The following is a 26,355-nucleotide window of genomic DNA, read 5'->3' as shown; positions in this document are numbered from 1 at the left end:
TTTTTATTATTTTTTGTTATTCTAAATGTACATATTCAATTTGGATAATTTAAGAAAAAAATAAAGACAAACATTTAAGTTGCTTGTAACTTTTCCACTTAAAGATAACCAGTTTGGAGTGTTATTAATACCTTTTGATTTTTTTTTCTCTCTCTGTATTAATTTTATATTGCTTTTCAGGTCACATGGTAAAGGGAAATGCAGATGTATTTGCATTAGAATCTGCTTTTCACATAAATATCCAGGTAGCATAAGGGCCACCTGTCTTCCTTTTCAGGTGCCTCAGTGGAGTTCGCAAGAGCAAAGAAAACAAGTATTTTATAAAGTTGAATTGTTAGAATTCATAACCTATCTGATTTCATCCCAGCATCTAGAAAATTTGAGTATGGCTGTGCTGAATTACAAAGGTTTGCATTCTTGGATGCATCTTTTCTAAAGATGAATGCCAATAAATGCAAATATGGATTACCTGGGAATCCAAAGAGGAGAGTAGTGTTTTTGTTAAAAGGGACATTCCCTCCCCCAGGAAATGTAGGGGCCAGGTGTAATGCATCAGTAATCACCCTGTGTTCTGGTAACCAGTTAGGGTGCAAGACAAATGGCCTAGCAGGTAAACCCGAAAAGCCATTGATTACATTTCTATGTGGTTAGATCAGCCGTGGAAATCTTTAACTCTCTCTTGGAGATGTAGCAAGTACTGTTAGTGGAAAAGAGAAGAATGTTTATATGATTCATTTTACTGAGTGACTTCCCTGAGAAGTAGACAGAGGTAAAATGGGTCTGGGCTTGTTCACCTCACGGTTTTATTTGCAATGGTTAGACTCCTAAGCTGTATGCTGTCTTGTGGCAATTTCCCATTGTCTCTCAACCCCCTTATGAGCTCGGATCTCCTGAGAATTGTGGTGGCTCTGAGTTGTGGTCAGGCTAAGCACAAACTGTCTCTCTTCAAAAGGTCAGCCAATGGTGTGAGGCGGGGATCTACCTCTTGGCTTCCCAGGCTGTAGACAAATGCCAGTCTCGAGAGGGAGTTGACACTGCCTTGAACGACATTGAGACATTCATGGGCACGGCCAAAGAGCACCAGTTGCCCTGCCCCAAGGAGTTTTATAACCAGTTTGAGTTGATACTCACCCATGATGCAGAGGTAATGTTTCTGGGTTATTTTGATCCTGTGGTTGGGAAAGGGGTGGGGGAGGAGGGGAACTTTGCCTGTTGCCTAAAAAAGTCCATGCAGGATATAGTGAGCAGGCTGTATTGAGTGCTAACCAGTTCTGGAGCCTTCAGGTGGCCTCTTAGACTCCTGGCCTGACCGTCCTGGCAAACTGACCCTTCATGGTCTGACTCAAATATCACCTTCAGTCAGTCATTTCTCTGTAAATACTCATGGGCATTTCTGATGTATCATTCACTGTACCAAGTGCTGAGGACACAGTGATGAGCAGAAATAGGCATGTTTCCATCCCTTGTGGAGCTTACAGTTAAGTGGGAGAGGCTGACATTAATAAAAGAATCACACAAAACTATGTTGCAAGCTGAGATAAGTACTCTTCAGAGTCCTACTGGGCATGTGACACAGGAACTTGACCTGGACTGAATCAGAAGAGGCTCCTGGGAAGAGTCCCTGGAGGCAAGGCCTGGAGAGTGAGTAGAGAAGATGGGGGAGCCCTTCCAGACAGAAGGAACAGCACGTGCAAAGGTTTTAAGGCTGGGGGGAGTCTGGCACAGTGCAGAACCAAAAGGGTGGGGTGGCTGGTGTCTAAAGAGCAAGAGAAGGTTGTGTTGGGTGCGACTAGAGAGAAGCAGATGAGATGGGGCTGTGTGGGCCACATTAAGGAGTTTGGTCTTTATTCTAAGAGCAGTGGGAAGCCATTGAAGGATTTAAGCAGGGGAATAACTTGATTGGATTTGCATTTTGAGAAGAGCATCCCTCCATGAAGCCAGCAGGGTTACAGATGGATCTGGCATCCACATTACCTTGTATGTGCCTCTGTTTTAGGAGCTTCTTTACCTCTTTTGAGTAATAGGCCCTATTATGAATCTGATTCACATGTTTTCAGGGTTCTGCACACTCAAAGTGATTAAAAGAAGTTTGATTTAGGCACTGTTTACAAAGATATGGGCAAGATTTGGGGAACACAGCAAGGGATGGTGAAGCACCCTGGGGCTAGCAAGAAACAGGGAGCAGTTGCTACTCCCAAGCCTGAAGGGCCAAGGGGAACCCAGGAAGAGCTAAAGCTGTGACTGTACAAGAGGGCAGCTGGAGGAACTGAGGCCTTGGGTGGAATAATGCAGTCACTGGTAGAAAAATATATACCCCTACTGTTCTCGCTCCCTCTCTCTGACTTCCTGGTGGTGCTTCCCATTGGTCAAAGCCAAATAAAAGCTGGTGAGCTCATCCAATGGAATTTGTAGAAGTCAGCTTTCTGGGGCACAGAGCAGGGCAGAGAAGATGCAGGGGAGGAACAAACAGGGGACTTCCAGCATGTATAACATTTTATCAGTGATTTTAGGGAGTACTCTCAAGTCCGTTCATGGACCCAGGCCAAGAACCTTTGCTCTAATGTGACACACATCAAACTGTATTCTAGTTGTTTATTTCTAATATTTGTCTTACTTATTACACAGGGAGCTCCTTAAGGGCAGAGTCTTTGCCTCATCCATCTCTGTGCCCCTGTGCCTAGCCTGTGCCTGGTGTCCAGTCCATGCTTGCTGAACAAGTGGGCAGGGAGGGTGGCTGCGTGGGCAGAGGGTGGTGGGGGCAGCTGGGTGTGGGGCTTAACCTTACTTAGTACTTTTCCTGACTACTCCCAGTGAGTTCTGGTCGAGGTATGAGCTTAAGGTGGGGTGGGGAGTGGGCAAGCCACCATTCCCCAGCATGGGATTCTTCCATTTTTCCCTGTATAAGGGACAAAGAGAAGGCCCATCTGGTGTACACGTTACATTGCCGACACAGTATTGGCAGCCCCAGGTTAAATCCCTAAGGCAGAACAGTCTCAACCCAGCTCTAACTCCATTAGCTGATCAAATAAGTGTAACAGGTCTACCAGGGAGGTGTGTGGCTGCAGCCGCAATTCTGACTGGCTTCAGCAAACTCCCCCACCACACCATCCACCAGAAAATAAATACAAATTAATAAACCATGTCTGAGAAACAGGCAGAAATGTGGGTGAAGGGAAGGATTGGAAGAAGAAAAAAAAATCAAAGCCCATCTTTTCTTCTTTTGGTTTGGAATAAAATTCTAAGTTATAAGATGTAAATATCCTGCTGTGTCAGAGAGTGAGATTTGTACACTGGCGAGTCATGACTTTGTTGTCAACATTGACACTCTATACGTACAGAGATACTCCTAGGTATATGTTGGGTTGGTATAGACGCATGTGTTTCCTTACTTTGACAGTTGAGGAGGCCTAGAAGCAATGAAACCACAGTGTCAGTGGGCACACCCAGTACCAAGATCTTGTTTTCTGACATCATTCTCCAAGAAACAAAGCCAGGGCTCCTTTGAGAAATAGCCACTTCTAGGACTGGGACAGGAAATATACGACATGATCCTGGGTCATCTTATAGTACCAAAAAGTAAGGAGGTGCTAAAAACCAAAACAAAACAACACACTACAATGAGGAGGCAAAGGAGCCATTGAAAGCACTCCCCTTGGCCAATGCTGGAACAATTTAAGCAACAAAACTAATAAAACTATGGTATTGAATTAAAACCCAAAGTATAAAATATCTATTTTATCTATGAATCCATACTGACATAAATAAATGATGGAATAAATAAATAAATGAGGGGAGAGGAAACTGATCTCTCATGCAGGAGAATTCAAATTATTTTTGCAGATACTCTGCCCTCAAGGACAAGGAGCGTAACTTCCCTACTCCTTAAGTGTCAACTGCACATAGTGAATTACTTCCAAAGAGCATGAAAATAAATAAATTGAAAGGAAAGAGTAACCATACAGTGGAGAAACCTAACAAATATCACCTTACCCAGGTGATCCAGGTCAACATCAACAGTGATGAATCAGGGAGATAGAATGTACCCATGATATGATGTGATGAAAATGGCAATTTACCTCTGTGGGTTTCCTCCCCAAAACCCACAGCCCCAGTCTAATCATGAGGAAAACATTAGGCAATTCCCAATTAAGAGACATTCTACAAAATGCCTGACCAGTACTCCTCAAAACAGCCAAGATCATCAAAAACGAGGGAAATCTGAGCAACTGTCACAGCCAATGGGGGCCTAAGAAGACGTGACAGCTAAACATAATGTGATATCTTGGTGTGGTGGTGGTGGGGAATCTAAAGTATCAACTTTATTTAATTATAATGTGTCAATATTGGTTCATTAATTGTAACAAATGTACCCTACTGTACTTACCCTAATGTAAGATGTTAATACTAGAGAAAACTGGATATGAGGTATATGGAACTCTGTATTACTTTGTAATTTTGCCATAGATCTAAAACTACTCTAAAAATAAAATTTATTTTTAAAAACCTGGCATTCTATGTCTAAAAATGGAATCTGTTACATTGGAGACACAGGGGCTGCCAAACCGCATCAGAACTTAGACTGTTGTTCTTACAGCAGCCACCCTGTCACTGTCAGAGACTCTTAAAGTGCTTTTTCTTAAAACATTGCGATTTTGCCACCCTCTTGGTGCTGCTGTTTTGGTTTCTTTTCCTCGTTCACTTTCACTGCCTAGTCCAGAGAGTGAAACAATCTCAGTAGCAAACAGCAAAATACAATTCTTCAAATATTCACTGGGTGCCCAGTTTGTGCCAGGTATGCTGTGCTCTTTTCTGGGAATAAAATAGTGAAAGTCACAGTCCTTGAAGTCAATAGGTGGGTGCTGGCAGTTTAGTGGAAGACAAAACACATGCCCAGTCACTGCTTGTTGGTCTGAAAGCATATAGAATAGAAGGGACAGTGGGGCCCACAGGGAAGGCAATGGTCAGCTCAGCCTGAGTAGGCCGAGGTATTCCACGTAGGAGAAGATACCTAAATTTAGCCTGGAGGATTCAGTATAAGTTTTTCAGGGAAACAAAGTGCGGGGAGGGAACCTCAGCAGAAGGCAAAGAAGGTGCAGAGGTAGTGAGGCTGGGAACAGAAGGGCATCTGGGGAACTGCCCCAGCTGGAGGACAGGGGTATGGGGGCAACAGATACTGACAGGGAGGAGCCTAGTGCTCCAGGACCAGGAGTCTGGACTTTATCCTGACACAGAGGGGAGCCCCTGAAGGGCTTTTAAAACAGGGAAGTTATATGATCAGATACACATTTTAGAAAGATAATTTTGATTGTAGTAAGAAGAATGAATTTCCAGGTAGAAAGAAGAAAGGGGGAAGAAATGCAGTTGTTAATCTTGCATGAATTTCCCCATTATCTGAGTTTAGGAATTTAGAGCTACATCTGACTGTCTCACCACTGCCAGGGTGTACCTGGGATCTTGAGGGGAAATGGCAAAGGTGACCCGAGTCCTGTCTAGTCCAAGTACGGAGTCATTGAGCTCTGGCTTAGGCGTTGACCTCACACCAGGGCTGTCCACCGTACATCACCAATTTCACAATCATTCATTCAGTCAGATTTCTTGATCTTTGTGCAGCAATTGACACCCATGTCTCAGATTCCTCAAGCTCATCACCAGGTCAGAAGGGCAGGAGTTGCTGATTACCAAATGTTGTCATCATCCCCCCAGGAGTACAGATTGACATTGTCCTCACACTGACATAAAGGAGCTTGGTTTCTCGGGGGAATTGGACTCATAGCTGTGTTATCAGAACCTTTAGTAAATTGTACAACTTAACTTCCTGACACCAGAGAGTACCTTCTCTGAAGATTCCCTTACAATACAGACTCTGAGCTTAGTCTAGACTAAAGATCAGCAAACTGCAGCCTTTGTGGGCCAAAGTTGCTTGCCACCTGTTTTTGTAAATAAAGTTTAATCAGAACACAGCCACACTCATCATTTATGTATTATATATGGCTACTCTGATGTTACAGCAGCAGAGTTCAGTAGTCGTGACAGAGGCCAGATGGTCTACAAAGCCTAAAATATTTACTATTTGATCTTTTACAGAAAAAGTTTGCTGATCTTTGGCCTAGACCAGCACTGAACAATAGAAATACAATGCAAGCCACATATGTAATTTAAGATTTTCTAGTAGCCACATTTTAAAAAGTGGAAAGAAACAGGTAAAATCAATTTTAATAATGCTTTATTTAACCTATATGTACAAAAATATTATTTCAATGTACAATCAATATAAAAATTATTAATGAAATATTTTACATTCTTTTTTCAAGTGACATCTTCAAAATCCACAGTGTATTTTACGCTTACAGCACATCTCAATTCAGACTAGCCACATTCCAGGGAGTCAACCGCCTCATGTGGCTGTCACTGTAGTGGCTACTGCATTGGACAGTGCAGGTCTGGAGTCTGAGACCCTCTAAAGCGTGAGACCAGTCCCAGATCTTGGTCCAGAGGCCAAACTTCATAGGCCATCAGGCTGTGGGGGAACAGTTGTTCTATAGCTGACATTCCTGTACTATCCTCTGAGTCCTACCTCAGGGCTGGCTCTTTGTTCTTTTTATCAGAAGATAGCCCAACATAAAAAAGACAAATTTACTTTTCTGGTTGCAAACCGTGCCAACCTCCCTGGGTATATACTAGGCCTGCACTTTTGGAATTAGTCGTCCTCAGAGCACCCTGCATGGCTTATGGTGGTTCAGCTCTTCTGGTACTGGGTCCTTTCTTTGGTGGTTAAAATTATCCAGGGGAAGGATGCCAGAGTTGGTATGACAAAGTGAAGGCTACCTGCTTCCCTGGCTGCACCAGAGCTAGAGGGATATTCTGCTGGAAGCAAGGAGAAGAAACATAGCTGGATGCAGGCCTTGGTGTAACTCAGACTTCCAGCTCTTGATTCTTGTTTTCCTGAGCCTCTATCATATAACTGATAGTTAAGGGAACGTCTGTGAGCTCCATCTTTTCTCTGGTATTTCTTCAGTTTATTACTTTTCTACTTATATATAGAGAAGGGGTCACACAGAATAAAATTTAGTATGTATCCTTTTTATTAGAGGTGTTTCATGGTTCCCTTGATCCTGCCTCAAAATTTAGCCAACTCTTTCCCTTAAAATACTTAAACTCTTTTTTCCATCAGGGCCCTTATTTAGGTTGCCTTTCTTATTAGTATTTTGAAATCCTCCTGTTTTGTACATTGGTCTAATGCCCTTTATTTGTGGCCTGTAGCATCCTTTCCTACCATTAATGGACGTGGCTAGGTGAACATTTATCCACTCAACAAATATTTACTGAGCACCGCCCTGTGCCAGAGAGTGTTCCAGGCACTGAAGGTACTGTAGTGAAAAAGATACGGCCATTGCCCTCAAAGATCTCAAGTGGGAGATGCTGACTCTTAGAAGCACAATTCTGGAGCATTGCAAGATGTGCAGTGACTTGCATGAGGATGCCCAAAGGAGGGTCACCTGAGGGAGGTAGGGCTGGGTGGAGGAGGGGAAGATGGGAGAAAGGGAATGCTGCATGCCCTCAGGCTCAGTGCAGGGAAACCTGTTCATCATGATTTACTTTTGTTACTGCAGGCCAAAGCCCAGGAAGTCTTGCAGAAGCTGAATGATGTGCAGGAAATATTTCGCAAGAGGCAAGTGAGTCTGATGAAACTGGCAGCCAAACAGACTCGCCCCGTGCAACCTGTGGCCCCTCATCCTGAGTCTTCCCCAAAATGGGTGTCATCAAAAACCAGCCAGGCTTCCATTTCAGGTAGATTATTTGGGGGAAGGAACCTTTGTGGCTTTTGTGTTTCATCAGCACCAATGAGGGTTGAGATTGTGGTTGTCTAAGGTAGATAATGCTCAGTATTTTGACAAATATTATTCAAAACAAACTATAGATATGGCATAGTGCAGATACCGAAGACAAGTGCTTAGGTAACACTGAATGCCTGGATGCCAGGAGAAGCCTATTATCTGCTAATGGAATAATACAAATGCACAAATAACATTAGTATAAAATAGACTGTATTAAGGACCTTAAATGCCAACAAGTTATTAGCAATGGAGTGGTAAAATTGGTTCTTTGAGAAGATAAAAAAAATAGATAAGTCCTTATGCCAATACCAGGTGGTCTTGATTACTATAGCTTATAAGTAAGCATTAAGATGAGGTAATCTAAGTGTTTTAACTTTGTTCCTTTTCAAGATTTTTTGGCTATTTTAGGTCCTCTTCATTTCCATGTAAATTTTAGAATCACCTTTCAATTTCTTCTGGGATTATGACTAAATATATGGATCAATTTGGGCAAAACTGTTACCTTACCAATATTGATTCTTTCAATTCATGAATATGTTATAACTCTCCATTTATGTAGGTCATCTTTAATTTCTCTCAACAATGCAATAGTTTTGAGTGTAAAAGTCTTAGGCATTTTATATTTTTAAACCCTATAGTAAATGGAATTTACCATATATAATAATACGAATATATTTCTACAAATAAATATTTTCCACATAGAAATATCATCATGTCATCTGTGAATAAAGATGTTTTTACTTTTTCTGTTTCAATCTTTCTGCCTTTTTTCTTGTCTTATTATAATGGCTGGGACCTCCAGTTAAGCAGACATCCTTCCTTTTCTCAGTATTAGGAAAGAGTTCATGTTAAAACTTAAAGTATGGTGTTAGCTATAGGTTTTTCACAATTGTCTTTTTTCAGATTGAGGAATTTCCCTTGTATTCCTATTTTTTCAGAGTTTTTATCATGAATAATAATTGAATTTTTCAGATGCTATTTTTGGTACATATATTGAGATGATCATATGGTTTTTCTCCTTTGTTGATATGATGGATTACAATGATATATTTTCAGATGTTTAAACAACTGTACATTCCTGGGATAAACTGCTCTTGGACATGATGTGTATGTCATTTATTGCATCATGTATTATGAAGCTCTGTTATTAAGCACATACGTATTCATAATTTTTATGTCTTCTAGATATATTAACACTTTTATAATTATGAAATGTCTCTCCTTTCCTCCTTACCTCTAGTAATACTCTGTAAATCTATTTTGTCTGACACGTTGCAGCCATTGCAGCTTTCTTATGCTTAGTGCTTGCATGATGTATTTTTTTCCATTCTTCTGTCTTTGTATTTAAAGTATACTTCTTGTAGGCAGCATATAGTTGGGTCTTATCTTTTTAATACAATCTGTTCCCTTCTGCCTTGTACTTAGAGTATTTAGTCCATTTACATACAATGTAATTATTGATATGGTTGGATTGAGAGCTATTAACACTATTTTGTTATTTGCCTCATGTATTTTTTACTCCTCTTTTTCTTCTTTCCTGCCTTCTTTTGGGTTAGTAAATATATTTTAGTATTTTGTTTTAATTCCTCTATCAGCTTGTTAGCATACTTCTTTGCATTGTTTTCCCCCAAAATGCTTCTCTAGGGATTATTATATGCATTCTTTTTTTTTTTTTTTTGTGAGACAGACTCTCACTCTGTTGCCCAGGCTAGAGTGCCATGACATCAGCCTAGCTCACAGCAACCTCAAACTCCTGGGCTCAAGCAAACCTTCTGCCTTAGCCTCCCAAGTAGCTGGGACTACAAGCATGTGCCACCATGCCCAACTAATTTTTTCTATATATTTTTAGTTTTCCAGCTAATTTCCTTCTATTTTTAGTAGAGATAGGATCTTGCTCTTGCTCAGGCTGGTCTCGAACTCCTGAGCTCAAACGATCCTCCTGCCTCAGCCTCCCAGAGTATCATACGCATTCTTAACTTATCACAATCTAGTCTGAATTAGGATCATACCACTTTATGCAAAATATAGGAAGTTTGTAACTGTATAGTTCTATATGCCCCTCCATCCTCTGTGCTATTCTTATCATAAATATTACATCTACATATGTTAAACTCCCCACTGTAGTATTATAATTTTTGCTTTAAATAATCATATATCTTTTAAAGAAATTAAGAAAAATAAATATATATTTATATTTACCCTCTTATTCACCATTTCTGGGGTTCTTTATTCCTTATTATAAATCTGAATTATCATCTTGTGTCACTTCTCTTCAGAATAAAGAACTTTTGTCAGCATTTCTTGTTGGGAAGTCTGTTAGCAACAAATTCTTTCAGTTTCTGTTTATCTGAAAATTATGACTTTTGGTAATTCTCCATTTTGCAATTTATAGTCCCTGTCTTCAATCATATATTCCACTTTTTAGATATAAGCCTTGATAACAATTTTATACATTTCTTTCCTAAATTTTTCTATGCAAACACACATTCTCAATGTTCACATTCATACACGTGTACATTCAGACACATTTGTGCATACATACCACAGACATACACAAACACACACACACAGACATCCTTCTTGGATGGTTGGAAATAGGACTTAGTTCTCTTGACCTCTCATCTTTCCTCAAACTAAACTATGTTTACTGCTATGACTTGGCCTTATTCATTTCTTCAAGGCACATATATTTGTTTCAAGTAAATAAAGCAAGAGGAATAGATTTGCTTCTCAGCTTTTCAAACACAAGTTTTCATAATAGATGATGCTCTTCTAGCACCTCTTGTATTATTCTGGATAGAGCTGGAGCCCATTCTACTAAGTGAAGTATCACAAGAATGGAAAAACAAGTACCACATGCACTCACCGTCACACTGGTATGAACTGATCAACACTTAAGTACACATATAGTAGTCACATTCATTGGATGTCAGGCAGGTGGGAGGGGGAGGAGCGGATGGGTATAGTCACACCTAATGGGTGTGGTGCGCACTGTCTGGGGAATAGACACACTTGAAGCTCTGACTAGGGTGGCAAAGAAAATATATGTAACCTAAACATTTGTACCCCCATAATATGCTGAAATAAAAAAAAATTTTAAAAAGATAATGCTCTTTCTCAGGGTAAACAGATCTTCATCATGTCTGAATGGGTAGTCATTGACCTAGGTCAGTCAACTAGCTCATTTTCAAAACAATCCTGCACTTTTGTTTTTGAAGAGTAACTACTAAGTGTGACTCAGACAAGTTACTTACAGGATTTTCAAACACATTTGTCTGATTCCTTGGTAACTGAGTCTGTGCCAAGATAAATGATGGTATTTCACAGTATAAGGAAGGTGAGTAGAGGAGCTTAAGAGATGAAAACTGGAATCTCAGCTCTAAATCTCGTTGGTAGGGTTCCTTGGGTACAACATTTAACATTCCTGAAGTTCATAAGGAATGTGAAAAAACTTTTTAATGCCATGTGGCTATAACAATACCTAGAATGTATTGAGCGCTTACCATGGTCTACATACTTTATGCATATTAACTCATTAAAGCTCCATAACAAGCCTTTACTGTAGGCTTTCTCACTTTATAGATGAAGACACTAAGGCCAGAGATTACTCGGATCACATGTATCTTGTGCACAGAAGAGCAAGGTTTGAACGTTGGCAGTATGGCTTCTGTGGCTCCGCCTTTCACTGCTTCACTCTGCCTACAGTGTCAAGGGCCAGTGCTTCTCCATCGTGGTGTCACCAATCACAGAGCGTGCATTTCTAGCATCCAGTTATTATGCCTGGAACCACTCACTTTACAAAGATCCTACAGAGAGTGAGGAGCCCAAAGGATTGTTCATTATTATAAAGCAGCAGCATTGGTCATATAACCCAGGGCAGCAAACAGTGTACTTTTCTACAATTTTCAACATAACAACAGCTATGAAAAGCCCACAGAAAGCCCCAGATGCTTCCAGTTGGCTCACAGAATGTGAGGGTTGGAAGGGGCCTCTGGAGGCCAGATGGTCAATCTCCATCAAGTCTACCATAGATAAAGAATCAGGGTGACATGTTGGTGGCATTAGATGATAGCATTTTGGCCACATGACCTAGAAATGCTCAAATCCTGCTTCATGTTAATCACATGTATCCTGTGAGTTTCGCAAAGAAACTTCATACACAAGGGTGGTGACAGTGACAAATAAGAACTCAAAGTACTGCTGACCTATTATTAGCTTTGTAGCCATCACCTCCAATACTTGGTAAAGCTGGTAAAGTGGGTTAGGAAGGCTTGACGCTGAACCAGGGCTGCTTCTTCCCAGGTCATAATGTTACTACCAAATGGCCATGGAGCCTGAAGAAGGGATATACCCCAGGTGTCTAGGGTCCTGTGGGAAGAAGAGAGGGAGATAGAATTACTGAGAGAAGATAGCAAGATCAAGACAGCCCAATTCCTTCCTGCCTCAGCTAACTGATTCTACCACACAGTCCTCCGATCCACTGATGAACATGGTTCCATCAGTTCTGGAATCCAACCCTTATGCTATCAGATTAGCAACAACTCCTTCTGGCTGGGGCAGGCATGGGCATCCCCTCCTAATTTAATTATAGTATGATCATGTGTGTGTATATACAAAGAGAGAGCATTTTTAAAGAAGACTATAAGACAATATACCAAGTGACTGTGCTTAAATGGTAAGATTTTAGTATTTTCACATTTTCTGTAAAAAGCCCCAATTAATTACCTTTTAATGGAAAAATATATACAATAAAATGTGATATCTAGAATTTAGTCTTCTAATCCAAGAACAATATCAAGTGCGATATTACACAGTACATACGATACCTGCCAAAGCAGCAGTGCATAAAAGATCCATGAAGTTTGTAACAGCCAGGGAAGACTCCGTGCCGAAGTCAGGGCCTAAAAAATGGGAATGATGGAAATTCTGTCATTTTTACCACATTATATTTACTGATTTGTTGTGGTTTGATGTTTCTTGTAGTGCTGGGCGTGACTTTTGTCTCTTCTGCTCAAGTGTCAGGCCCCTGGGGTGAAGACTTTCTTTTCTGCGTCTTTCTTTCACCCCCAATTTCATCCACCACCTGGGAAATCACCTCAGTAGCTCAATTAGGCTTCGTTAGTCAATCATATCAACATGGCCCACCTGTTTGTTCAAGTCAGGCGGCGTGCTCTGAGTTATAATTTATACATCAAATGACCAAATTAATGGCACGTTTTCTTTATCCCTGCAGCTCCTCCTCTGAGAACGTCTGAGGAACCTCATACAGAGACAGATTTGAACTCCCTGGAAAAGGAAAATGATGAGACTAAATTTGAAGTCAAGGTAAAATTACCTTAATTTTACTGAAAGACATTTCTGACATGAGAGAAGATTGCTGCCATAATTCTCAATAAATCCACAAATCGTGTTCTCCTATTCGGTCCTTCTCATCACTTCCAGAAGATGTGCCCACAAAAGCCCATAGCATGGACTCTTGCTCCCTAGAGCTAAGATTTGTAGGATTTTTTTTTTCTTCCTTTTCTTTCTTCTAATTGCAACTAGAAATGAAAACTGGTCATGTATGTAATTGTTGGTAGATACTGTTTTATTGAAGGAAAAGTCATTTTATTCATTTCTATAATCTGACTTCATATTTAAAATTGGTTGAACAATGTGTGGTTCATGTATAAAAAAGCATGACATAATTGCCTAGCTAAATGCACACAAGTGCATGAATAACTGGTGAACTCTGGACAAGCTCTGTGGATTGTGCCAATGTTGATTTCTTGGTTTTGATATTATACTAGCTGTGTAAGATTGGAGGAGTTTGGGGAAAGTGTGTATAGGACTTCTCGTTTCTTTGCAACCTCGTGTGACTATATATAATTATTTCAAAATAAAAGTAAAAACCAAAGCATAAGCTTTGCAATTAGACAAACCTGGGTTTGAGCAACATAACCTCTCTAAACCTCAGTTTCTCATCTGTAAAAATAGCAATAACAACAGATACCTGCTGAAACTGTTCTGAGAATCAAATGAAAATTTGAAAATTGCCAAGCACTATATAATATTCAGGTAACATTATATTTAGAAACCCAAGTAAAATGAATTGTGAATGTATGTTGCTGTACAGCAACCCTAAAAGGAATTCTCTTTCCCCTGCCTCACTGAAAATTAAATATCCAAATGGCTGAATGGTTCTGAAGCCAGAGGCCAACTGACCATGGGCTCAAATGGACTTCAGCAACAGGTTAGATCCATCATCAATCCCTAATGTATCTGAATATAGGACCCATAGGGACTCAACTGACCTTTAGGGTGTTAGGCAGAAAGCAAGTCTTAGGCTTTTCTTTCTGGAGGAAGAAACAGTGTGGGAACTAGAGTTCCCAGGACACTTTTCTTAGAGAGAGAAAGCTGCATTCTTCTGCCAATTTGTTTAGTCATCCCGTGTTCTGGGGAGATTAGCATGTGCCATTACTCTTTCTGAATCCCTCATGGTTGGAAGAATTGTATCACCATGTCTTCTCAAGTTAGGAACCAGTTTGCAATTTCATGTTGTCTTGATCAGCCATTTAAAAACGTAAATAGCAATTTTTTGAAATGGGTAAACATAATGAAACTTCATCTGACTTGACACCTGTGAAGTCTGTAGAAGCATTGAGTAATATTAACAGGGTTTAAATGTGATCATCTTCAAAAGCAACATCAGCCTATCCTTTTCGGCACCCCAGACTTCTGAGAGAATGTCACCTCTGAAGGTGAGGACTGTGTCACATGCACTGGAGCCCAGATTTGGCCCCTGAACTAATATGCTGTTGCCATTGACTTAACGATGTGATTCAAACTCACTTTGTATCTCTTTGACTTACTTTGCCCATCTTCAGAGAACATGTTTATGACCTTCACACTTTATAAAGATGCCATCAAGCCAGGAATGGTGGCATGTACCTGTAGTCCTAACTACTTGGAAGGCTGAGAGAGGAAGATCACTTGAGGCCAGGAGTTCCAAGTTGCAGTGAGCTATTATCATGCCATCCTGGGCAACAGAGCAAGACCCTATCCCTTAAAAAAAAAATGTGTGTGTGTGTGTGTGTGTGTGTGTGTGTGTGTGTGTGTGTGTGTGTATAAAGATGCCATGGGAGTTTAGGTACATGGAGATTCTCATATAAAGGAAGCCAAATTAGAATGATTTATTTCAATAACTGTGAACAATAAGTACAAGTGCCATTGTTTTATTTCTTGTAAAAAAAAATAACAATTCAGGAGCAGAGGTGGGGACAGAATCAGAAGCCTATAGGCTTGGAAAGTGTTGAGTAGAAGCCAAGAAGCTTTGATCATCGGACTTTTGGTTTCTTCCTTCTTCTGCTATGCTGTTTATTTAATTCAGACTCCAAGCCCATCTGCTAAGATGCTATCTCCCTCAGTGTTTAGGCAGCTTACAAAGAGTACGGGTACTATTAAGCAAGCACAAGGACATCTTAAAATATCCTTCTGTGCTTTAGTTGTTTTTTCCCTTACTATTGATTCATTTGTGTATTTGATGAAGGGTTTTCCCACAACAGCATGCATGTTAACAGTCACAGTGGAGGAGGAAGCAGGGTGGGTAGGAAGAGGGTGGTCGAACTTCTGCTTAGAAAGACCAAGGCTATGAGAACACATGTAAGCAGAATCCACAAAGTCATGAACAACATGAATAGGAAGAAAGTGAATTTATGTACAGAATCCCCAGATCCTAGACTTAGGAGTGAATTTAGGACCAATAAATGCAATTAGTGTTTCACAAGTTGGGTATTATAACCAGGGAAATTGTTACTCCTAAATACATAAGAAAAGTAACAAGAAAAAGGTAGATGAGAAAAAAAGATTTAGATTCATGTCTTCCTGAACCATGGTTTTTTAAAAGGGGGATAGGGTGGTGGACTAACATCAAGAGCAATTATTGCTGCTTGTGTTTTGTGGCCATCGTCCAAGACAGATGACCAGGATGGATAGAGCATGCGTCTAACTCTGGGTGGCGGTTCTGATATCCTTTGGCCTTACGCCTAGAACTCAAAGATGAAATGAAATCACAGCCAGTATAGTAGAATGAATCATAACATTGTAATAAATGCCGCTCCTTGTGCTCAAGAATAAATTCTCTGAGAAAAATAGCTGTGAAGCCAAACCATCCATAATTGGCAGAGTCACTGATACTCACTACCCGCAACCAAAATCATGACGTGGTTTCAGCATCGTCAGAGAAAACCTTCCCTCTTCTCTGGCAGGGTGATCCTTGCTGTGCCAGTTCTCAGGAACTTGAGAAGCTAAACTTGACAAGGCAATTGAGACTGTCCCGAGGCCATCTGGCAATGGTGTTGCCACGCGCTCATTTCACTGACATCATGTGGGAAAGCCCTGTGGTGGGAGAGATATGCTGTGGTCGCTGGCAATAGTGATATGGCTATTTCCTGTTCTTCATGTCACAAACTGGAAGCTGCAAGTGTGAGTCACAGAAGCTGTTTTCCCTGGGCTGCTCACATCACAACCTCCCTGGAAGCTGGAAAGAAGCCAGAGGTTGACAATTTCTTTTTCCTAAATATGGACCCACAGAGTAAATGAAAAGCTAACAGTGGTGCTGGGTAGCTATTAAAGTCGTTTAAAGTATCAGAAGCCTTTTCCGGCTTCTGAGCTAATAGGCTCCCTAATAAAAAAAAATTTAATTTTTGAAAGCAAGAACTGAAAGGGAAGGAAGAGGTGAGAGGAGGGCTGCCAATACTGATCGAGGGCTAGAATTGTACTTGGGACCCTATGTACCTGATTTCATTTCCAGGGCTCAATATTTTGTGATGAATATAATGTTCCCACTGTACAATTAATCTAAGTATGTGCCTAAACTTTTGACGCGGTTTTGCCACCTTGAGGGTAGCTTGCTTATGCCAGCGATGAAGAAGCCTGGAGAGTGAGTGGTGATGAAATCATGAAAGGCATTTTCCACAGCTTGTTGAGAATTGAATATATTTTCTTGCGAGAAGTGGTCCAAAGCCTGGAAGAAGTGGTAGGCAATTGGTGCAAGGTCTGGGGAATACAGTGGATAACAGAGTTTCCAAGTCCAGCTGCTATAATTTGAACAGCGTTGTTTGTGCAACATGTGGCTGAGCATCGTTTTATCTTGCAAGAGGATTGGCTTGTCTCTATGGACCAATCTCGGCTGCTTAATCGCAAGTATCCTCATCATTTTGTCTAACTGGTTGCAGTAGATATCTGCTGTAATTTATTGACTAGGTTTCATGAAGCTATAATGGATAATATCAGCAGTGGATCACCAAACAGACACCATTAACTGTCTTTGATCAGTATTTGGTTTGGGATTATGTTTTGGCACTTCATCTTTATCCAACCATTGGGCCGAATGCTTGCAATTGTCAAAAAGAACCCATTTTTATCACATGTAACAATACGGTATAGAAATGATTCACCTTTATGTCATGACAGCAAAGAAAGGCAACCTTCAAGACAATTTCTCCTCTGATGCTCATTTAATTCATGCAGAACCCATCTATCCAGCTTCTTTACCTTGCTGATTTGTTTCAAATGGTCCAATATTATTGGAATAGTCAAGTCAAACCTTGCTGCTAATTCATGTGTCAGTTGGGATGGATTTGCTTCTACTACAGCTTTTAGCTCATCATTACTCACCTTGGTCTCAGTTCGCTCACATGGCTCATTTTCAAGATTAAAATCACCAGAATGGAACTTCTCAAACCATTGATATACTGTGGGTTCATCAGCCACATCCTTCCCAACACTTGGTTGATACTTTGAGCTGTCTGTGCCACATGGGTTCCATGATGGAAGTCATGTTTGAAAATAATGTGAATTTTTGACTTATCCATGGTTTCATAAAAATTGCTCTAAAAAAATCTGAAAGATAATCACAGGTCAAAACATGCATTTGAAAGAATAAAATAAAATAATAAAAATAAAACAAGAAATGTCAAAGTGAAATGTCAGAAATATCAACTTTCAAACTTAGTACTTAAGGAAATTGGACATTTCATACTTAGTAACTTAATATTTCCAGTTGTTTATAATATGAAGCAGAATGATGTATCTACAGTAAATGGAAGATGACATGATAGAGGGCAGAAGAGAGATCCATTCCTTACAAGAATATTGGGGGTGACTTTAACGGAGGCGACATTTGAATTCAACTGTAAAGAATAAATACAACTTTGAAAGGTAGGCAAGACAGGGGAAGGGCATTCTAGAATGGAAAAGGCTCTAAAGTCTCAGAAGTCTGAAGGGGCATAGGCTGTTCTGGGAATGGTTCAAAAACACTGGGCAAGTAGACCACAGACAGGTTCCTGAGGGCTTTGATTGAGGATTGTCGACAGGTAGAGGAGGGTGTCTGTGTATGAGAAAGCTAACTCTGGTAGATAGTGAAGAGTAGGTTAAATGAAGCGAGGCAGGCTGACTCTCCTGGAAATACTTGCCATTTAAAAAAAAAAACTGTCCAGTTATGCAAACAAACCTTTAAGTGACTTTTGCAAGCAATGGAAATGAAAAGTAGGAAAAGCCATGCTAGAAAGGAGCAGTGAGACGGAGCAAATATAGCAGGCCAGCCAGCTAACAATGCTCCCCCAGGATAGATTCTCTACATGGTTTTGGCTTTTCAAAAGTTCTTCCTATTCTCCATGTCAGAATCCACTGAGTCTAAAAAAAAAAAAAAAAAAAAAAAAACGGTTCTCCCTTACCCCCAGCAGTTTCAACAATGGAGAGGGGAAGACAAAGCCACCCACTCCCGACACTGCTGTTTTGCACTCTGAGACTGCGTCTCATAGACCACCCTGGACCAAGGCTGCAGGTAAACAAACACCCTTTCCTCCCCTACACCTCATTTGATAGAGAAAATTCTGATAATTATCCACTAATTCTTACTTGACTTATCTCTTCATTTTATTTCTCATTTTCATAATCAATTGACATGATTAATTTATAACGCCAGAAAATGCATAACCTCTTTATACATTAAATGAAGAGTGTGGTACAGCCCCTTAATATCTACCTTACCTTTTCTCTTTCAGAATTAGGTCTTATAACTCGTCTTTGTAAGAAATGTGATAATATGGTAAATAACACTTTTACCTTAAATTACTAGATACCATGTCTTTAAAAGAGTTGGAACTGAAATTGGTTTCTATACATTCCTAAAATTATAAAACAAAATCATTCAACTTTAGGTAAACACTAATTTGATTTCATTCAAAGATTGCTATTTGCCCTTTAGGGCAGAAAAAATAATTTTAGTAATTGATTGAAAATTAGCTATTGGTACTTTTCAAAATACAAGTTTAAAAAAGATTTATATATTCAGAGAAATGAAATTTTTTTTTTTTTTTACAAAATTCCTTCAGGCTAAGAACTTAGCCGTTATTTAAATTTTGAAAACACACATTTCATTGAAATATAGGGGAAACAGAACAATCAGATTATGTAAGTTTGTTGAGAAGACATAAGAAGTCAACATTCAAGATGATATTGGAGAACCTGTGTGTTAGTTGATGTCACACTGGAACCGGAGAGAGGCTGGGGTGGAGATGGGGGCGTGTAAGGGGAGTGAGGTGGGACCTAGAGCAGTTCCCTGCCTTCATTACCACCCTTTTTCCTCAAGATAAAATGACCATAAAGAGAGAGGGGCTGTCCTAGGAGGCATAGTTTATGAGTTGCTTCCCTTTCACAGTATTGTTAGGTGAGAAACCTCCTCCTCCTTAGGTATAGCCTAGGGGTAACTCTAAGTCAGCGTGACTTATAGGAAACAGGATATGATTTCACATGAAACTATTGTTGTTCTGCCTTTAAAAAGTATCATTTTATAATTCAGTGGAGCTTACAAGGAATCCCTAACCAAGAAATACAGCAGCAATTGCTAGTTGGTCTGTGGTCAATTTTTTTGCTCGACTATTTGAATAAAAGACCAGATAAGCAAGATTTTGCTTGAATATGCCCTCTTCCTCCTAGGCTGTTCAGGAAAGTGTAATTTAAAATTTTCCCCAAAGTACTTTAGCTACAGATCAGCTTTTATCTCAAAATCAGAAACAACAGCATCTATCTTGGTATTATATATTATAAGCAGAGGGACATTTCATAGTGAAATTATACATCTCCCTCATTTTAAACAGGAGAAAATGGATGCACAGGGTTATTGAGTGACTTGCTAATATCTCACAGCTAGTGGGAAATATGGGTCCGTATTATTCATGAGTAGGTACCTATTGCCTAGTACTTACTTACAGTCAGGCAGTATACTTTATGGATCTTAAAGAGCCAACCATAAGTGCCATTTATTGAGCTTTTCTTTGTGCTAAGCATTTTAATACATTATCTCATCACCACATTAATCCTCTGATGGAGAAATAATTCTCTCCATGTTATAGACAAGAGAACTAAGATGCAGAAATCTTGCCCAAAACTACTTTTAAATAAAAAGCAAGCCAGGAACTCCCATTGAGGGCTATCTCTCATAACCAAGTTTGTGTTCTTTTTATTCCATAAGAGGTTTTGAAATTACAGGTCATAATGGTGATGTTAAACTCAGTTTGGTGAATTCACTAGCACTTTAAAATAAATAAAAAGAACAGAATGAAAAGAGTATGTCATGTCAGTTACAATATAAATTTTAAAGTTATTTAAGAGAGAGAGTATGTGTGTGTGTTATGATGTACTTCTTATGGATTATGGTCAGACTTTGAAAACCACTACACTAGAACACAACTAATCTGTGTAAACCTTAATAAAACATTGGTATACAGTATAACTACTTTGCTGCAGGCTCTTATTAAAGCAGTCCCCAGATCTGCTGTGGATCCTTCCCATTACGTCCTCAATGGTACCGGTGTTGTATTGTGTCAGATGTGACTGGCAGATGAGTCTCCCTCTACCCCCACACAAGCTGTCTGACATGGCCCACAGGAACATGGATTGACACAACCCAGTCTGTGCCAAGGCTTTCTGCAAGCTCATGCATGATAATGTCTATAAATTAGAGAGACATCATTATTCAGTGTAAAAGATGACACAGTCCATACCCACACTGCGAGTCATTGTTAATTTTCCATCACTAGGGTATTATGAAATAAGGCTCTATAATCCACTCCACAAACAATAGATCAGTAGAGTTGGAAAAAGCACAAGGCATTTTACAATCAGGAGTAAGTTTTACAGTAAGAGGAAGTTTTGTTATAATAGTGGTTACTCTTTTTTTTTTTTTTAAAGAGACAGGGTCTCACTCTGTCACCCAGGCTAGAGTGCAGGGATTCTCAGTGTAACCTGGAACTCCTTGGGCTCAAGCGATTCTCCAGCCTCAGCCTTCCAATTAGCTAGGACTACAGGTGCATGCCACCATGCCTGGCTAATTTTTTTTAAATTTTTTGTAGAGATGAGGTCTCACTATGTTACCAAGGCTGGTCTTAAACTCCTGGCCTTACAGTGATCCTTCCCCTACCTTGTCCTCCCAAAGTGCTGGGATTGCAGGCTTGAGCCACTGCACCCAGCCAATAGTAGTTACTCTTTGTGAAGGCACTTAATGACACACATGACAGGGATCCAAAGACGAACAAGAATGGAGTTCAAAGTCTTGTGGGCATTTCAGGCCTAGTAATGATGAGAAACTAGAAGAGGATACAGTGTAACATTAACTGCTATATTAATTAGTTCAACTCTATATAGAAAATGTGAAGAAAGCACTTTGGTACTGTGGTAAAAATAACTAGATGGGTTTGAATTTGAATCCTGGGACTGGTATTTACTTCTGTATATTGATTCATGAAAAATATTTTCTAGTCCTTGATCAGATATATATATATAATAGAGAGAACTAAAGTTTAGATTTTTATTGGAATGACATCCTATGTAAAAAGAAAAGAATATATTATATATCAACTTGGAATATAAGATTGCTGTTTTATTTTAGAGCTGAATTGGCAGAACTAGTATCTCAGATACTTTTTTATTTGTTAGCTTGCTTTCTGGATATGATACCAGATTTGGGAAAATAGGTTCAAAAAAGATTAAAGATCCACCATTTTCTTTAGTCCACTGAAAGTTTTTAAATTGCTGTCTCTGTGATCAGCATTGTCGGTAATAAAACCACCTTACCTTGACTACTTTCCGTTGGCCCAGGGAGAGGACTCTAGTTGCATTGTCAACAACTAGCTGAGCAGGCTGTCCTCACCTATTTTGCAGGGAGACTTCCCATCTATCCCTTAGTGTGGGGAAAGCTCATTCTTCAACTTTCAGTTCTAATTTACAAGAGATCTTTAAGTTTACTCATTAAATTGCCCTTAACAATACTTTTGCAAGAGGGCCTTTTCCCAATCTATACTCCCTTTTCTGAGGATGTAAAATAACTCATTTAAACAGAACCATAACCTGATTTATAAAGCTTAGATGATGTTTCCATGGTATATGATTAAAATATTGATTTTGAAAAGGATAAACAAATTGTGGTATATCTGTATGATATAAAATAGTCAATAAAAAGTTATTGACTATGGATAGAGGCAACACCCAGGATGGAGATGTATGACAAAAGCATTTTGCTAAGTAAAAGAACTGGATTCAGAAGGCTACACGTTCAGCTCCATCATCCATTTATATTACATTCCGGAAAAGGCAAAAAAAAGCATATGGACAGAAATCAGAGCTGTGGTTTCCAGCAGCTGGAGGTGGAGGGACTGAGTGACTACAAAGGAATAAGGGAATTTGGGGCTGGTAAAATGTTCTGTATTTTTATTGTAGTAGTTTCACAGCAGTATTAATTTATCCAAATGCAATAAACTGTACACATAAAAAGGTTAATTTTTGGTATGTAACTTATACCTTAATAAAACTGACTAAAAACAAAAGATTTTTTAAAAAATTGAAATGGAAGCACTTTTTCAGAACTGATATTATTTACCATCTAATCTCCACTCACTCACTAATTTGTATTTTGATCCTGGGTAAATTATTTACTATGACCCTCATGGACTAAAGTTTGCCATAAATAAATAGGAAAATAAAGAATTACTCCATAGAAACTGAACTTCTAAGTCTAAGTCTTATATTTTTTTGTTATACAATAAAAACATTATAATAAAAAGTTTTACCTTAAAGGATTAGCTCCATAGGGATTGTTATTTGGTTTTTTAATTTTAGAGATAGGTCTTGTACCACAACACACACACACAGCACCTAGCGGACCCAGTGCTGAGGAGGCAGTGGGTAGACAGGACTCGTTATCTTGTCTGTGAGAGCCCACACGGGGCCTATACCTAATCTCTGCCTCCAGCTCTTGCTGGTCCTGGGCAAGCCACAACTTCTGTAGACCTTGATTTCTCACCAAAAAAAAAAAAAAATGGGAATGATGAATCTAGCGATCTCTTTCTTGTCCTTCCTGGCTCAAACTCCAAATCTTTTTTATGACTCAGCAGGGGAAAGAGGAGCACAATGTAAATAGCCCTTGGTAATTAAGGAAAAAGATGCCTACATTTGAGAATGAGTTTTTGACATGCCTAAAGGAAACCTAAAGGGTTTATGTAACAGATTTATATAACAACCCTGTTGTTATAAAACTGGGTTTTTATAGCAGATCCAGAGTGGCTGCGGAAAACGCAACGAAGAGCTGGATGAGAACTGGATATGTCGGTCATCTAGAAAACCAAAACCAAAATCAAGTGCAGAAACTGGGGGAAAGAACAATGCAGATAAGAAGGCCCCCGAAATATCAAATCTTACCAAAATTTCTTTTGCTTCAGAATGAAGAAATCCTTGAAAGCAGGCAGGATGGGGAGAACTCTGGGCTAGAGCAGCTGGCCAGCCGCGGAGACCTTTCCTCCAGCAGGTAAGACTGCAGATCCCTGCGGGCCGGGAGAGGTGGCTGCTGTTTTAAGTGTCAGCACTTGTCTTTCCCACATAAAAATGACAATATTTATTCTATACACTTCATTTATGTACCTGAGAACAAAATTCATCAATCTCAGAAAAGCAAACAAGCAAAAGAGCTGAAAACGACAATTTATAAACCAAACTTCTAAGGATACAGTGTTTTAAAAAATGGACTATCAAGACACTATTAAATGTAAATGAATATTGATATTAATTATTGGTTTAAACACATTATTATTGGGACCCTTGGTTCCCAAAAAAGTTTATACAAATTTAATGCTGTTTTTGGTCTGTAAGGTGTTTGCATGCATCTAAATACTATGCAGTTCAGAAAACCTAAATTAAGGAGGTAAAGATCAATAGCATTGGGCAAGTTTTTTTTTTTTTTTAATTATACTCAGAATCTCCATCATTATCTCTATTGTAGTGCTAGTCACATGATTTATACCCACACCATTTGACTGTGTGTTTATCTGGGGGTCTCTCACAATGCTTCTCTCTTAGTGGGCTTTTAAAAACGCCTGTAGAATGAATGAACAAACATCTTTAGGAACTTGACTCTTGATTAAAGACAATATTTGGTTGATTAGACTTTATATTCTGTCACTTTGAGGTGTACTCAAGGAAACATATGTGGACTCTTACTGATTGAAATGTGTACTTGAGTGATAATGAATGGCCCAGTTCAGCATAATGGAATGTATTAATAAGAGTGTTTAGTGGGGTAATCTCTGAAAAGCACCACTTGGCAATGATGTGTTTGTTCTGTTGTTTTCCTTAAGTGAGAGTTTATCTTTTGAAACTTTTCCTATTACTAAAATCCATACCTACTTTTATAATTTTAAAAGTCTTAGTTATATGTGTCCTTTAAGTTAGTAGATGAATTATTGTGTTAATTTACAATGACCATTAAATCATAACTCTAATGAGAAACACAAAGGAAAAAAGTTACAGCACTTGACTAATGAAACAAAAATATCTTTATGTTCTAGTGAAAGAACTTTGAGAAAAGGCAAAATTAGCCACTGAATTAATCAAGAGATAGAAACTATACAACTACTGTTTTTGTTCTACCCCCAGCTTTGAATACAGACCTTAAGATGACCAATTTTTGCTGCAACAGTTTATTCTCTATTTCCTTATTTCCTCTTTATTTTATAGATTTGAGTTTTGCTACATAATTAGTACAAGGTTGTTGGGGCTAGAGCTGATAGCTATAATATGCTTGGCATATAGGAAGCATTCAGATTTTGTTGACTAAATTATAAACTTTTAAGTAGTATAGGTAAAATGTTATGCCAGATAGTGTCCATTAAGGGTTCCAATTAAACTCTTTTCATATTTGAATGGCTCGCCAGAATAGCATTATCTTATTATATTTGGAAAAAATAATGATTTTGAGTGCTATGTGATAGGACTGTGCTGAGCCCCTCCCTTCAGAATTTACATGATAGGTAGTTAAAAAAAACCACTGGAAAAATTAGTACGTAGTAAGTAATATATGGCATTAAGTATAATTTGGGAAGGAGAAGATGCTTAAGGAAGGAGTGAAGGTAGGGTCGGATTTCCAAGATTTCAACAGGTACAGGAGAAACAGTGTCCCTGGCAAGGGAAACCAACTTAAGCAAGGTATGGTCATGGATGAAATTTGTGATAAATAGTAGCAGTGGGAGAAAAAAATTCAAGCTATAGGAATAAAGGAGGAAAAGAAGATTACACAGAACCTTGAAAACAAGGTAGAAAAATTTTAATTTGATGCTAGAGGCAGTAAGGAGCCTTTGAGGTCTGGAGCAAAGAAATATTATAATGAAAGCTGTGAGTAAGGATTGTCTCACTGCAAAATGCGGAAGTGACTGGAAAGAAAACTGCGTCAGGGAGACATCTAATCTTCCTCTCACTATTATAACAGGATGAAAAATCCTACATATCAAGAGTTCTTTGGTTCCATTCTCATTGCAGCTATGGCATCCAATTAAAGTCCTCAAACATAGGTCAAGTTAATTAATCCTTCCAAGTAATCATCATTTTAGTCCCAACTACAAACACCCCAACCATGCCTTGTAAGAGTTCTAATACAACCAAATAATTCAGATGCTTCCAAGTTTAAAAAATATATAGATTGACTCATGCTATTTAATATATACTATGCCAAGAATTGAGTGGGAATTAGGTGAAAAGTAGATGAGAACATACTAAGTGCAAATATACCAAAGCACCAAATACTCCAAAGTAGGCACAAGGGCATTCCTGACATTAAGAGACTAGGGGTAAATTTGAATCTATGTTGGATACCTCACAATATCAAATAAAAGGAGAATATAACCTTTCAAATGGTATCTTAAGGCACTATGACTACAGGTTATTTCATCTCTTTTTGAACAAATTAGAGTCATGCATTGCTTAATGACAGGAATACATTGTGAGAAATGTGTTGTTAGGTAATTTTGTCATTGTGTGAATGACATCACAGAGTATACTTACACAAGCCTAGATGGTGTAGCCTATATGCTCCTAGGCTATAAACCTGTACAGCATGTTATTGCACTGAGTACTGTAGGTAATCCTAACACAATGGTAAGAATTTGTGTATCTAAACATCTCTAAATATACAAATGGTACAATAAAAACACAGAAT

General features: G+C 39.0%; 1 protein-coding gene and 1 long non-coding RNA gene across 2 annotated transcripts in view; one reads left to right on the top strand and one right to left on the bottom strand.

Moving 5' to 3' along the window:
- Positions 1-26,355, top strand: part of MCF2L2 (MCF.2 cell line derived transforming sequence-like 2) — a 207,706-nt gene that overhangs the window by 109,772 nt on the left and 71,579 nt on the right. The window contains exons 13-16 of the mRNA XM_045539773.1: positions 953-1,144; positions 7,611-7,788; positions 13,069-13,160; positions 23,591-23,676. Of these exons, the coding sequence (XP_045395729.1) occupies positions 953-1,144; positions 7,611-7,788; positions 13,069-13,160; positions 23,591-23,676 (548 nt within the window). The remainder of the gene's footprint in view (positions 1-952; positions 1,145-7,610; positions 7,789-13,068; positions 13,161-23,590; positions 23,677-26,355) is intronic.
- On the bottom strand, positions 12,168-13,003 carry LOC123630312. The gene is made up of 3 exons (XR_006732646.1): positions 12,981-13,003; positions 12,662-12,736; positions 12,168-12,203 (listed from the first exon to the last, which is right to left on the bottom strand). It is a non-coding gene; the product is annotated as an uncharacterized LOC123630312 (long non-coding RNA).

The sequence above is a fragment of the Lemur catta genome, chromosome 1, assembly GCF_020740605.2.
Source record: "Lemur catta isolate mLemCat1 chromosome 1, mLemCat1.pri, whole genome shotgun sequence".
Taxonomy (NCBI): Eukaryota; Metazoa; Chordata; class Mammalia; order Primates; family Lemuridae; genus Lemur; species Lemur catta.
Note: the sequence above shows the minus strand (reverse complement) of the source record. Positions and strands in the feature narration are given on the sequence as shown.